The 14,351-nt window shown below is 34.0% G+C and overlaps 1 protein-coding gene across 6 annotated transcripts in view; it reads left to right on the top strand.

Moving 5' to 3' along the window:
- TBCK (TBC1 domain containing kinase) overlaps positions 1 to 14,351 on the top strand; it is a 211,753-nt gene that overhangs the window by 55,375 nt on the left and 142,027 nt on the right. For 5 of the 6 annotated variants that reach the window (XM_058549863.1, XM_058549862.1, XM_058549865.1 and 2 more), the window contains 2 exons: positions 1,188 to 1,261; positions 11,016 to 11,157. In XM_058549863.1, coding sequence (XP_058405846.1) covers positions 1,188 to 1,261; positions 11,016 to 11,157 — 216 coding nt within the window. The remainder of the gene's footprint in view (positions 1 to 1,187; positions 1,262 to 11,015; positions 11,158 to 14,351) is intronic. The other variant, XM_058549864.1, reaches the window with a different exon arrangement.

Here is a 14,351-nt window from a genome sequence, read left to right as displayed (position 1 = left end):
TAACCACTAAGCCACAGGGCTGGCCCCCTATTTCCTCTTCTGTACTTTATTCCCCACTTGTCTTTGTTTATCAGTGTTTATACCTTCCAAACTTTCAGTACCATTACCCTATGGTATTAAAAATTACAAATGATAAAATGGTGCTCATTAATTTCATATTTATGGCAGTAGACTATCTAACCAATCTGAATTGTTTTAAAATATAAACATTTTTTAATGCTAGGAAGTAAAGTTCGTGAGAAAAAGAAAACAAACCAATTTTATTTTATTTATTTATTTATTTTTTTGTGAGAGAGATCAGCCCTGAGCTAACATCCAATGCCAATCCTCATCTTTTTTTTGCCAAGGAAGATTGGCCCTGGGCTAACATCCGTGCCCATCTTCCTCTACTTTCTATGGGACGCCGCCACAGCATGGCTTGACAAGTGGTGTGTCGGTGCACGCCCGGGATCCGAACCTTCGAACCCTCAGGCTGCTGAAGCGGAGCACGCGCACTTAACCGCTGCACCACCTGGCCGGCCCCGGAAACCAATTTAAAATCAACTTAATTTTTTTAAAGTCTTAAACATCTAAAAAGGGAAAAACTTGAGACATCTATAGAATTTATATTTGCCTTTTATTAAGAATCTCACTTTTGTGATAATATAGTTATTCTCCAACAATATAAAACTTGTTGGAAATCTAGCAGATTCACTAATATCTTGATGATTTGTGAACTGATCTTTTCAAGTTAAGAACTCCTATGTCAGGGTTAAATTATAACATTATGAATGGACTTGCAACTTCCTGAAAAAAACTTCTTTTGTGAAAATTACCGCAAAATATTCTAAGCAAGGTTTCAAGACAAATAAGAACATTTTTGCTTTTCTGGCTTTGTCAGAAAGCTTAGAAAATATAAACAGCAAAAATTTTTTAAGTGTTGTCATTGATGTATATGTATATATATAAAATGTGTGTTTATGTACATACATATATGTATGCCTATACATATATATATTTGTAATGAGTATAAAGCAGACTTCAAACATTGGCAAATAGTTTTTAATAAAATTATGGTAAATTAAAATACAATTTTTTCTTAATGTATCTGACTCTATAATAATTTCCTTCTTTATAAAATGTAGAATGATAATTTTTCGTCCCAGTAATATTAAAATATAGTGATTCTTTTTCCTTTATTATTGTAGGGACATGTTAAATTGGCTAAATTTGGACTTTATCACATGACAGCTCATGGTGATGATGTTGATTTCCCAATTGGGTAAGACTATGTTTTCTTTTTTTCACAGTTCTGTCTAAACTTTGTAATTTTTGATATAGTGTATATTTTGTTAATTATTACTGATATTACTTTTGACACAAAACTGGCTTTTCTGTATTAATAAATCTTGATTTTCCATATACTTTTAAAAAGAGTAAACAGTGAGTTTTTCCCAGCATCCACAAGATCCTTGATGTTGATCTTTCATTGAATTGGCCAAGAAGCTATCTGATTACTGACCCTCTTGACCTTATAATTCTCACCAATTAATTTTATTTCCTTCAGAATTAGGTAAATTTAAGGCAAGAAGGCTGACCAGATTCTCCCTTAATGATAATGTGCGTTCCTCAAATGACTGAGAAAAATCACTCTTATGTTATTTTCTATTGTTTCTGAGTTTAATTCCCTAGTCTCTAAGATATAATTGTATATTAAGACTCAAGTCGAGCCATTGTAGATATCAGAGGTAATGGGTAGATTCTTTACCTGAAAGTCTGTGATGAAGTTTGGAGAGGTTTATTTGATCACTTCTGATACGAAATTCCAGATTTATCTTGGCTTCCAAGAAAGGAATGAAAGTTTATTTCGTCTTGTACTCAGTTGGATGCTTTTGATATAGATTTTTGTGTTATATTTATTGTGTGGTTCCTTTTTAAACATTTTAATACTATAATTCTTTTATTTTTTGAGTGTTTAATTTTGACATTATTTTAGACACATAGAAATTACAAAATAGTACAAAGAATTCCTGTATAGCCTTCACTCAGATTCCCCAAGTGTTAACATTTCTCTATGTTTACTTTATCTTTTTCTTTTCTCTTACACATATATGTGTATGTGTGTATAAATATTATTTTTTAATCATTTCAGAGTAATTAGGGCATATAATAGCCTTTCACCCCTAAATACTTCAGGTTGTATTTCCTAAAGTAAGGAATTGTCTTATATAACCACAAAACAATGATCAAAACCAGGAAATTAGAATAGATGTAATACTGTTACCTAATCTGGAGACCTCATTGCCATGTGGCTGTTCTAACAGTATCCATTTGTGTTTGGCTCTTTGGACTCACGACCATCAGTCCTGTCACTCCATTATTGGGGAGTGTGCTTTGGAGTCACGGAGTTTGTTTCTGCAGGAGAACATTGCTTAAAAACTTAGATGTTTAAAAAAAAAAATGTCTCACTTATAAGTTACTCTTTTATCTTTCTAAGTTAGATTGTAGGTTTCTTACCTAACATTTTTGTTAGTTAGGCCATAGCTAATAATCTTAAAATAAATTTCATTACTCCTTCCTTTATTTATTAAGAAAATATTTATCCACCACCTTCCTTTCTGGCTGCTGGATATACAAGAATGGATAAGATAGGTTCCTGTTCTCAAGAAGCTCACTGTTTAATGGGAACATTTTCTGTTTTGATGGCCTACTTATTAAGGTACATAAATTCATAATCTTATAATTTTGCATACTAAAACTTGTGGTCATAGGCAACAAACAGTTGTTTTCACAAGCACGAAAACAATATTTTGTAAAAATAGCCTACACTTTATTTTTTAGAAAGAAAAACTCTTGAATATAAAGAAAAATAAGTTCACAGTAAAGCTCTACTATCTTCGTCATATGTGGTAATTGCCTTTTGAAGTAGCTTTTAAGGAGCTGTAGTAAATGTGATTTATGCTGCTTCTTCATTTTGTCTAAATCAGTTTATGTGAGGGAGAACTCCAAAAACGTAATACAAATAAAAATTACTTTAATTTTTTACCTTTTACTTAAAGGTGCTTTAGGTTTTAGTGATGAAAAGAAGAAAGGAAGTGATTTTTCTTAAAACACATCAAGCATTTTGAAGAACTATGTTTGAATTTAAAATGCTTGGATAGAATTGGTCTTGTGTGCCATTTGGCCTGGCTTACTTTGGAGTGTTAGACCCAAAGGGTCTAACTAGAAAGTATCAAAGAGCAAAATGTGAAACATTAGCCAGGAAAAATAAAGTGATCAAACAGCTAAGGCATGAAAGAAAATATTTACACCAGAAGAGGCTCGCAGTTGATTTAAAAGACATATATTAAGGAATAACAAAGTAAAATGTTAACATCTGTTTCAAAACAGTGTGAGGAGTTAGAAGTTGGACACTCATTTCAGCTGGCCCGTAGCTTAATACCTTGTTAAAACCTCAGGCAGATGATGAAAGCCGTTTCACCTCACCAGTCATACTCACTGCACAGTCCTGGTAGTTTTCTTTGAGTGTTAAAATGCTCTGCTAAAGAGGAGACACTTGTTGAAAGGAGGTAATCTACATTAAAAAACTGTCTTAGAGCTTATTATTTTTGTGAATTAATTTAATCAGTCTTTGATTAGATGGGAAATTAGAATTTTTGGAGCAAGGGTCACTTCTAGAGATCACCAATCATAAGTTTTAGATATAACAATTTACCTATAATATTGCTTGACTTTTCACTACCCATACTATTATTTTGGGGTTAGATGTGCTGGAAATTAGGATTAAAAATGAATAATTTGCCTTCTAGATGTATCATGGTGATGATAATAAAAATACAACATTGCATTTGTGTCATATTTTCCATTTTTATAAAACATCTTTATGTATTCACTCATATTTATAACAGTTTTGTGAGGTAGGCATTATTATTCCTATTTTACAGATTAAGGAACCCAAATCTTATATAGAATATGAGCTAGGACTGAAATTAGAAAACAGGTGTTATAATATCAAGTCCAGTGCTTTTTCCATTAGACTTCAGTTATCTCCAGAGATTTCACACATTATCATTTAGAAAAGCACTGTGATTACCTTAGGGTGAAATGACATAATACAAATTTGTGTATGAGAGAAATACAGGAGCAAATTATTAATATCACCTTCATCATTGATTTAAAACAAAAAGCAATTAAAAAACCTAATTTACCTGTTTGAATTTAAGTTATATTCCTTGACTTAATTGACTTGTATTCTACATGTAAATAAGAAGTACTGGCAATCATAGTGTGAGGAGGTGACTGTAGAAAAACACAGGAAGAGAAACAGAAGTAATATTTGAGTGCCTGCATTACATATATTACATAGACGTTTGTTGTTAGTGCCATTGAATTGATTCCAACTCCTAGCAGAGCAGAGCCCTGCCCAGTCTTCCTGCTCCGTCCTCTCAGCTTCCAGCGCTGTATCAGACAAGGCTCCGCTGCTGTTTATAGGGTTTTCATGGCCAGTTTTTTCAGAAGTGGGTGGCCAGGTCCTTCTTCCTAGTCTGTCTTACTATGGGAGCTCGGCTAAAACCTGTCCACCACGGGTGACCCTGCTGGCATTTGAAATACTGGTGGCACAGCTGTCAGCATCACAGCAACATGCAGCCACCACAGTATGGTAACTGACAGACAGGTAGTGTGGTTCCCTGACCAGGACACAAACACAAGCCGCGAGGGTGAGAGCACCAGCTCTTGACCACTAGACCACCAGACATAGATGTTATGTATACTTAAATGCATTTTGATTACAATCGTTATTGCAGAGTGGCATAATAATCTAATGTCAGCGAGTTGAAAACTCCAGATAGTTGTGCTCATGACTAAATCTGACAATAAATGAAGAAAGAGCATGCATATACGCAATAAGTAGGACAGAATTCCACTCATTTTTCATTTCTCTTCTAAAGCTATTTTTGTTCCTTTTGTTTCTGGGCAGTAAGATTCAAATTTAGTAATTGTCAATATGTCTGATACTTATGTACTGTCCACTTTTTAACTTGATGTCTGTAAGGCAGTCGTACACTTGATCTTAGCCAAAAGGCCGAGAAGCGATGTAAGGCAGGTCTAACTGGCATTTTTGATAGGAAATACTCTTTTGTTAACAAAAATATACTGAGCGTATCTTATGTTTGTTTCATTGGTAGTTGCTGAGGGTTTATGTAAATGAATAAGGGCCACCAGTGCCCTCAAGGGGTTTGGTTTTTTGTAAAGACAGGAAGGTAAATTTTTGTATGTTAAATATTAAAAACATAAAAATGTATAGTATTACATATCATGTATAGTCTATTACATAACATACAGCATAGGTGAAATAAGTACCTTGTAGTCATTAGAGAACCATAAGAAAGATACAGATAAAATACAATGGGGGTTCACTGAGAGGAGAAATAATTGCCATCTCAGCAGATCAACTTAAGATTTCATGGAATTATTCATAAAATGAGTTTATCAGAAAATTAAAGTTAGAAGTTTGACACATCTGATAGAATACAGTCGTCCCTCAGTATCTGTGGAGGATTGGTTCCAGGACCCCCTGCAGATACCAAAATCTGTGGATGCTCAAGTCCCTTAGTTGGCCCTCGGTAGCCACGGGTTCCGCATCCTCGGATTCAACCAACCGCAGATCACAGACATACTACAGAATCCTGGGTTGATTGAATCCTTGTATGCAGAACCATGGCTACAGAGCGCTGAGGGTCGACTCTATACTCTTTATAAAGGCTTTGTCTTTTTATTATTAAAAAAGGGGTTTACATTTGTGAATTTAAAAGACAGAAGATGTTAAAAGTGTTTTAGTCTGATAGGAAGATATTTTATTATGATTTTCACACCAATTCTTTTATATTTACCATTGAATTTCCTAAGAATTTCCCTGTACTTGATAAACACAAATTTATCTTAGTTATTAGTTAACCTAATCAGGAAAAAGGCAGAGAACTCAAATGCACAAAATAAGATGTGGTAATGGAAAAGTATTAGAGAATTAAAGAACATTAAAAGACTCGATAGACTATTTTTGCTTAACTCTGCACAAATTTGAAAACTAGGATGAAATGGTTGATTGGAGGAGAAATACCAGTCAGCAAAACTTACTCCCCAAGAGAATTTTAAAATTTAAAAACGCCAGTTAATAGAAGTGTAGAAAACGTTGCCTTTCCCCACAAAGATACCTGGACTACACTCATAGGCAAATTCTTCCAAATCTGTAATGAATGGTTAAATTCCTTGCTGGTTAAATTGTAATGCTATATATTTCAGCATTTTTTTTTAAAAGAAAAGCTTCCAATATCTTTTTTAATAAGCTAATGTAACATTAATCCTAAGACTTCTCAAAGATACTGCATAAAATATTTAAATACAAATCTTGTTATGTTTTATTATTTATCATACATAATAGTATATGTTATATTAATGTAAAAATTCCTAAATAGAAAAGTTAACAAAAACCAGAAGCATATTTGAAGACACTATCAAGTGTGGTTTATTCTAACAATATGCAGATAGTTTAGGAAATCTGTAAGTATAGTTTAACAGGATAATATATCAGAAATGAAATATCAAGTAATCATTTCTGTAGATGCTTGAAAACATTTGATGGATTCAACGTCAGTTACATGCTTAAATGTATTAAGCATGATTAAAATTCTTAATAAAAAGCGACTATGTGAATACTTCCCTAACATAATGAAAATCACCCACCTGTCTATATCTGTCTGTCATTACGTAGAAAGATTGATCTCAACGCAAAAGTTAGCAGGTTCAGGGCCAGCCCCAGTGGCCTCGTGGTTAAGTGCGGTGCACTCTGCTTTGGCAGCCCGGGTTCAGTTCCTGGGCATGGACCTACACCACTAGTCTGTCCGTGGCCTTGCTGTGGCGTGGCCATACACAAAGAGGAAGATTGGCCGCAGATGTTAGCTCAGGGCAAATCTTCCTCAAAAAGAAAAAATAGCAGGTTCAAAACAAAATGTTTATTAACACCACTGTCATTTGACAATGTATTGCTGGTACTAATGAATACAGCTGGACAAGGAAAAAACCCAGATATATATAAAAATTGGAAAAGAGAAAAAATTATCATTTTTTTCAGTGAAATTACTAGAAACAAAAAATCCCAGGAATTTTAGGGTTAGGCTTGGTTAAACGTTAGAAAATTAATTAATGTAATTAAACTCATTAGCATATAAAATGAAAAGAATCGTATACTCTCTTTGTAATAGATGTAAATGAGGTGTTCAAAAATTTTCACAATTTATTCATGATTAGCACTGATAAAAATTTTTTGCAAAGAAATTATAATGGTGAAAAGTTAAAAGTATTTTTTTAAAGATTAGGACCAAGACAAAGAGGTCAACTGTCATCACTTTTTTTGATATTGGACAGAGGTTTTAGTCAGCACATGAGGCAGTGAAAGAACTAAAAGCTGTAAGAGTGGAAAGGTGGAAACAAAACTGTCATTATAAACAAATCAGTTAAACATAACTGCTCTGATGATCTACAAAGACTACTCAAAAGAATCCTCCCGTAAATGATTAGGTTTTAGGAAGGTTGCTGGATACAAAATTAATAGAAAGAAATGATTTACAAATCAGCAAAAGATATGAAATACCTCAAAAGAATCTAATCAAGTACATTTAATACCTTTGTGGAAAATAGAACTCTTTTTTGAAAGACATTAGGAAAACCTAAATAAATATGAGATATGTTCATAGATTGTTAGGGTCAGTATCAGAAAGATGCCAGTTCTCCCCAGCCTGTCTCTACATTTGATCTAATTTCAATAAAAATTCCAACTGTGTATGTGTTTGTGTGTGTGTGTATGAGAGAGAGAGAACATGACAAGATAGTTCTAAAATGTATATATGGAACAAACATCTGACAAGTGCGTAGACACTCCTGAAGAGAAGTTAAAAGCTGTGTGTGTTTTGAGGGGGCTTGTCTTAGCAGTTATCAGTAATTATTTATATAATGTTGTAGACCTAACATAGTATAATGGTACAGCATTAGGCAAATTTACCAATGGAACAAAACAGGGAGCCAAGATACAAACCAACATGTGTGGAGATTTGATTTGTGATAGAAGGTGGCATTATGGACTAGTTGGGGGAAAATAGGGTTTTCAGTATATGGAACAGAGTTCAGTTGATTCTCCACATAGGAATAAAGGTAAAATTGTACCTTTATCTTTCATCACATGAAAAATTGATTCTAAATAGATTGAGAAACATAAATATGAAAGGCTAAACCATCAAACTTTTAGAAAATAACACAGGAGATCATTTTGACATGATACGGAATCACTAAGTATGAGAGAAAAGATTAATTAATTTTTGGAAGATTAAGAACTTCTCATTCATAAATAGATACCATAAAGAGAATGAAAAGACAAGCCACAAAGTGGTAAAAAGTATTTCAAGTCATAATTACTGAAAAAAGAATTCATATCCAGAATTATAAAGAACTCTTTCAAAACAATAAAATATCAACAACTGTACAGGAAAGGGTTAACGTAGCAGACATGAGATTGCTATCTTTGGAAACTAAGTCCTGCTTCCATCCTTGGTCCTTGGATAGCACCTGGGTACTTGAATTCCAAAAGTGTTTGATCCCACGGTTCCCTAACTGATAAGGCAGGTTTACTGTGCCTGTTTGCACAGAGAATACAGTTTATGCTGAACACTGGCTTTCCTTCTAGGCGTCTTGAATTTTCGTATGTGCTAGGCAGAGGGTGCCTCTATGACAAGTTTCCAATAAAAACCTTGGACAATGAGCTTCCCTGGCCAGAAGCATTGCATACACGTTACTACATTTTTGTTGCTGGGTGAAGTGTGCTCTGTGTGACCCCTGATAGGACAGAGAGAGCATAAGGAAGCCTGCATATAGATTCCTCCAGATTCCCTCTGTGTCATTTTCCCTTGTGATCCAGCTATGCATCCTTACTCTGTCACTGTAATAAATCTTGGCTGTGAGTACATCTATATGCTAAGTCCATGAATCCTTCTAGTGAATCCCAAAGTGTGGGGATGTTCTTGGGGACTCCAACACAACAACCTACTGGAGAAATGGACAAAATACGTGAACAGGCGCTGCACACAATAGCAAACCCGAGTGGCTAATAAACGAATGAGAATATGCCTCAATCTCTTTAATTATCAAGGAAATGCAAATTAAAACTGCAGTGATACGTGTGTGGTGATGGATTGTAATTAGTCTTTGAGTGGTGAACTTGATGTAATCTATGCAGAAATAGAAGTATAATGATGTACACCTGAGATTTATACAATGTTACAAACCAATGTTACCACAATAAAAAAAAAAAAAACAGTGATATATAGGTCTCACCCACCAGATTGTCAAACATTATAAAGTCTGTCACTACTGTCCAACAAGTGGTGGAGAAGAAATAAACAATAGGGCCTGTCATACATTGCTGATGGGAGTATAAATTGGTACAAGTCCTTTCGGAAAACATTTGGGATGATACCATTAAGTTGAAAGTGCACGTCCTATGACCTAGAAATTCAATCCTAGGATTATCTTTGGGGAAACTTCTGCAGATGTACACCGTACATAGTATTGTGAGCAACATTGCTTATAATATTAAAAAACAGGAAACAACTTAAATGCCCATTGACATTAGGATGGATAAATTATGATATATTCATAAAACAGAAATAAAAATTAATGACTTAGAGCTACATACAACAATATGAATGACTCTTTCAAATAAATGTTGATTAAAAAAGCAAATCACGAAAGAATACTCTCAGCATAATTCCAGTAATATAAAGTTCAGAAATATACTTGACTGAACAATATACATTGTGGGAATCAAACATGGTAAAACTATAAAGAAATGGAAGGGAGTTATACCCACAAAAATTGCAGTTGTCTGTTCCTTTTGGGGGATACCAGGGAGATACAATTAGGGAAAAGCAGAGGGAGACCCTTTAGTCGTCATTTGATATTCTTAAACCACTTGGTAGGTGCATGGGTGTTCATTGACATTTTATTCTTTATACTTTATTCATATTTAATAGTCTGTCTTTTGTATTTACTCAGTATTTACTAAAACAGTTTCCAAAAAAACCTGTTGATGGAGGTGAGGAAAATAGGCACTCTTATGAGAATATGAATTGATACAAGCTGAAAGGGCAGCCTGGTGATATATACCAAAACTTAAAATGTACAGACCTTATGACTATGTAGTGCCACATCTAGGAATTTGTCATCTATACATACATTTGTTGGAAATGTAATATTTATAATATATTCATTTCAGCATGTTGGTAATAGCGAAAGAATGGAACTTTCACAATGTCCTTCTTCAGAGCTTGGTGAAATAAATTAAGTGCAGGAATACAATGAAATTATTGGCAGTTTTCAAAAACAATGAGGCAAATCTATACTTACTTTTGTAGAATGATCTCTAAAATATATTTAAGTGAGCAACAAAGGGGTATGGATTCATATGTATAGCATGCTGCCCTGCGGGGCAATGGTAATGGGTGGTCAGTTTATCTCTATGTAGTATGTGTGGGTGACGTACAGAGTACGGAGATGGGAGAGAGTCTTACTTTTCAATTTATATATTTTGACATTCTTCTTCTCAAAAGAATAAATGTTGTTTTCAAAGATAAAATGTACTTTAAACAGTAGTTAAGTGCAAAGAGAAGACAGGCAGTAAGGAGGAAGGAAAAACACCTGGAAACGTGGAAGTCTGCAAGAAGGTAACATGTAAAACACAGAGGAAAGCAGAGAGAGGGGCTAGTGCTGCAGAGAGAGGTGGTAGTCTCAAAGTCACTGCTGGCTCAGAGAGATTTGCTTTCGTTCCTGGACATCAAGACCTGTATTATGATGGTTAGCTAGAATCCTTCCTAGCAGGAGTTCTTAATTTAGTCACACATTACATAGATCTTACCATACTGAGAGTAAAAGCTACTTCTTTCCCCCTTCGTAGTGCATAGTGATTATTCATGTTTAATATGTTGCTATAGGTATCCATCGTACTTGGCACCCGAGGTAATTGCACAAGGAATTTTCAAAATGACTGATCATGTGCCAAATGAAAAACCATTGCCTTCTGGCCCCAAATCGGATGTGTGGTCTCTTGGCATCATTTTATTTGAGCTTTGCGTGGTATGTATAAAGAAATATTAAACTAATAACAAGAAATTGTGTGTTTATTAGAATGATCTTCTTGGATAGAAAGCTGTTTAGTAATAATATGTTTTTGCTTTGCGAATTAACTAGATATGAAGAGAAAAGGCTTAAATCTCAATTTGACTTTTTAAAAAATTCTATTTGACAATTTATTTGCATATTAATTTGGTATCTCTAGAAGTGTTTACAGTTTTACTAAGTGTAAAGGTAAATTTTACTAAGTAAATATTATTTTGGTATCTCTAGAAATGCTTACATTTTTATTAAGTATAAAAAATTTGTACTGTACTAAGTGTAAAAAATTAAACATTTTTAGAAATGTTTATGCTAAAACTACTTACACTCTTTGATATGTTCATGCTCTCTCTCCCTTCTTTGGTGGTCTTTCTTCCTTCAATACTTTCTCCTCTCCTGTTCTCTTATGTTTCCTATAAGACTCACTGTGTAGTTGAGTTGGCTTTTTATGAGGCCTTCCGCAGATATCCTCTATATTTGTTAGGGTAATGACTAAGCTGCTATTAGAAACAAAGGAATTAAAAATGCAGTAACGTAAATAACATAGATGATTTTCTCCCTCATGTAACAGTCCAGAGAGGGTAGGGTGGGCTCTGTTCCACAATGTCATGTGGAAACCTAGGCTATCAGGGATGGCTCCACCATTCTCAGCGTCTGGTTTCCAGAGTTGCTCTCTTTGTCACCTTTTGTAGCCATGAGGAAAGGAGAGGAGTAAGTTCATGGTAACTGTCTTTAAGATGATCTAAAAGTTGAAAGTATCAACTTAAGATGATCTAAAAGTTGAAAGTATCAACTTGGTACTTTTGACTAGTGACAGTTTACTCATGTGGCCACATATGCGTACAAGGGAGACTAAGAAATGTCGTCTTTAGCTGGACACCTAAATATTGAGAAAGAAGATGAGAATGGATTTGGAGGGACAACTAACAGTTTGTCATGTCCAAGATGAGAATAATTTTGGAGAGACAGCTAACAATCTGTCGATCCTACCTGCAAATACCTGCCAGTGTTAGGTCCCTGTCTTCTTTGCTCTCCCCTTTTACAGCATTTGTCACATTTGTCTACTGTACTTGGACTGTGAGGTCTTTAGAGGCAGAAGTTTTTATTATTCATCCATTGTTTCTGTCTTCCAAGGGATTTTCAAAATATTTTGAAAATATTAATTCATCGATTTTTACCATATCTAAGAATTAAGTTGACATTTTCTTCTTTTCGTGTAGTTAAGAACTAATTCAACAGCAGACGTACTAAAGCATAATAGTTAAGAGACAAGCTTCTACAGTCAGAGAAAACTGGGTTTGAATTCTAATGCTGCACAGTATAGCTGTATGACTTAGGGTAACTAACCTAACTTCTCCAGGCTTTGGTTCCACTTCTATAAATAATGGTATCTATATTGTAAAGTTGCTGGAAAAATTACATGAAATAATGTATAAAAAGTACTTAGTAGAGAATGTTACATAGCGAACAATTCATAAATGTTAGCTTTTATTATTGATATTAAAATCTTTACAATAACATGGTAGCTTACATATTGGCACTGCTTTTTCTAAGGGCAGATGCCAGTTTTTCTGATTTCTTTGCTATCTTTCGTCTAGACCATCTTACTTTTCATTGGTATGCAATGATAATAAATCTCATTTTTGTTTAAAATCATAGCCAAATAAAAAATCTTACTTAGATGTGAATGTAAAGTATACATAAGCATTAAGTGTAAAGTATACAGCTTTTCCTTTTTATTACCATCACCTATATCTAAACTTTTTATTAATGATCTTGGGTATGTCTTGTATGAGTAGTTCAATTCAGCAAATGTTGATGAGTATTTATTGTGTATAGTGTCATGACAAATGCAACAAGGAATAAACTGTAGTTAAGACACATTGTCAAAGAGCTTATAATTTAATTCAAATCCATAAACTTTGAAGATGAACACAGAGAGATGTGTGAATTCCAAGAAACGAAATATTAATTCCCTCATAGGGGCTTCTTGACATTTTAAGTGGTACTCAAAGTTTAGACAGTCTAGTTTTAGGATGGCAGATTGAACATAAGCTTAAATCTTCCTCTACCTCATCCAACCTTTAGATTTCCTATAAAATATTAAGATGTAAATTAATAACACACCAACAACTAAAAAAGGGAATTTTTGGTACACTAGAAATTCCAAGGAAATAGATAAGAAGCTGTTCCAAAACCATTTTGCTAGGAAGCTCTTGCCGTATCACCAGAAAGTCAGTACAGCCACTCTGTCACTCAGAGGTTTCCATTGTCTAAAAGATGTATAAGAGAGTTCTGTATTAAAAGATGCGTGCATATCTAAGAAACACCAAACATCTAAAGATGACCTCTACAGTAAAAAAGAAACAACAAATAGAAGAATCTAAACCATTGAAAGGACTTTAAAATAAATGTTTGTGTTCTTTAAGAGACAAAGGAAACAATTCCATTCATGAAACAATTATAGAAACTATGAATCAAGAACATTGACCGAAAAGAACAAGAACCCGTTAAGAGTTTTAAGAAAAAAGATATGTAATTATCAAAATAAAGAACTGAAATAGATGGATCATAGGAAACTGGACACACTGAATATAGAAAATGAAGCTGAGTAATTCTCCCAGAATATGTCACAAAGAGAGATTGAAAATATAAAAAAAAATTTAAAAGACAGGAAAGATAGACCCAGACATTCCAATGTCTGTCTATAGTAGGATCAGAAGTAAAGTCCTCGGTTTGAAAGAAACCACCAATTACCTTGCAAGGCAAATGAAAAAAATGACAACACAAACAGCAGCAACAAACAACTAGAAATCTTATGCTAAACCTTTAGGAGATAACCAGTAATGTAATTATGGGTAACATTCATTGAGTACTTTTCAAGAGCCAGGTACTTTTCTAATCTCTTTACATTTATTGTCTCAAACACCAGTATTATTAATTTTATCTAATTATTATCTTTACAGATTAGGAAATTGAGGTACAGAGAGGTTAAGCAACCTGTCCTAGTTACATAATAGTAACTAGTTGAGCAGATTTGCACCTGTCAGTCTGCATTCAAAGCTGTACTCTTAACCAACACACTAAACTTTTGCTAAGCTCTGATGTGTTTATCAGTGTTAATGAGAAAATCTTGAAACATGCCAGAGAGGAAA

This window comes from Diceros bicornis, chromosome 11, assembly GCF_020826845.1.
Source record: "Diceros bicornis minor isolate mBicDic1 chromosome 11, mDicBic1.mat.cur, whole genome shotgun sequence".
NCBI classification, from domain to species: domain Eukaryota; kingdom Metazoa; phylum Chordata; class Mammalia; order Perissodactyla; family Rhinocerotidae; genus Diceros; species Diceros bicornis.
The sequence above is the reverse complement of the archived record's forward strand: the minus strand, read 5'-3'. Positions and strand labels throughout refer to the sequence as shown.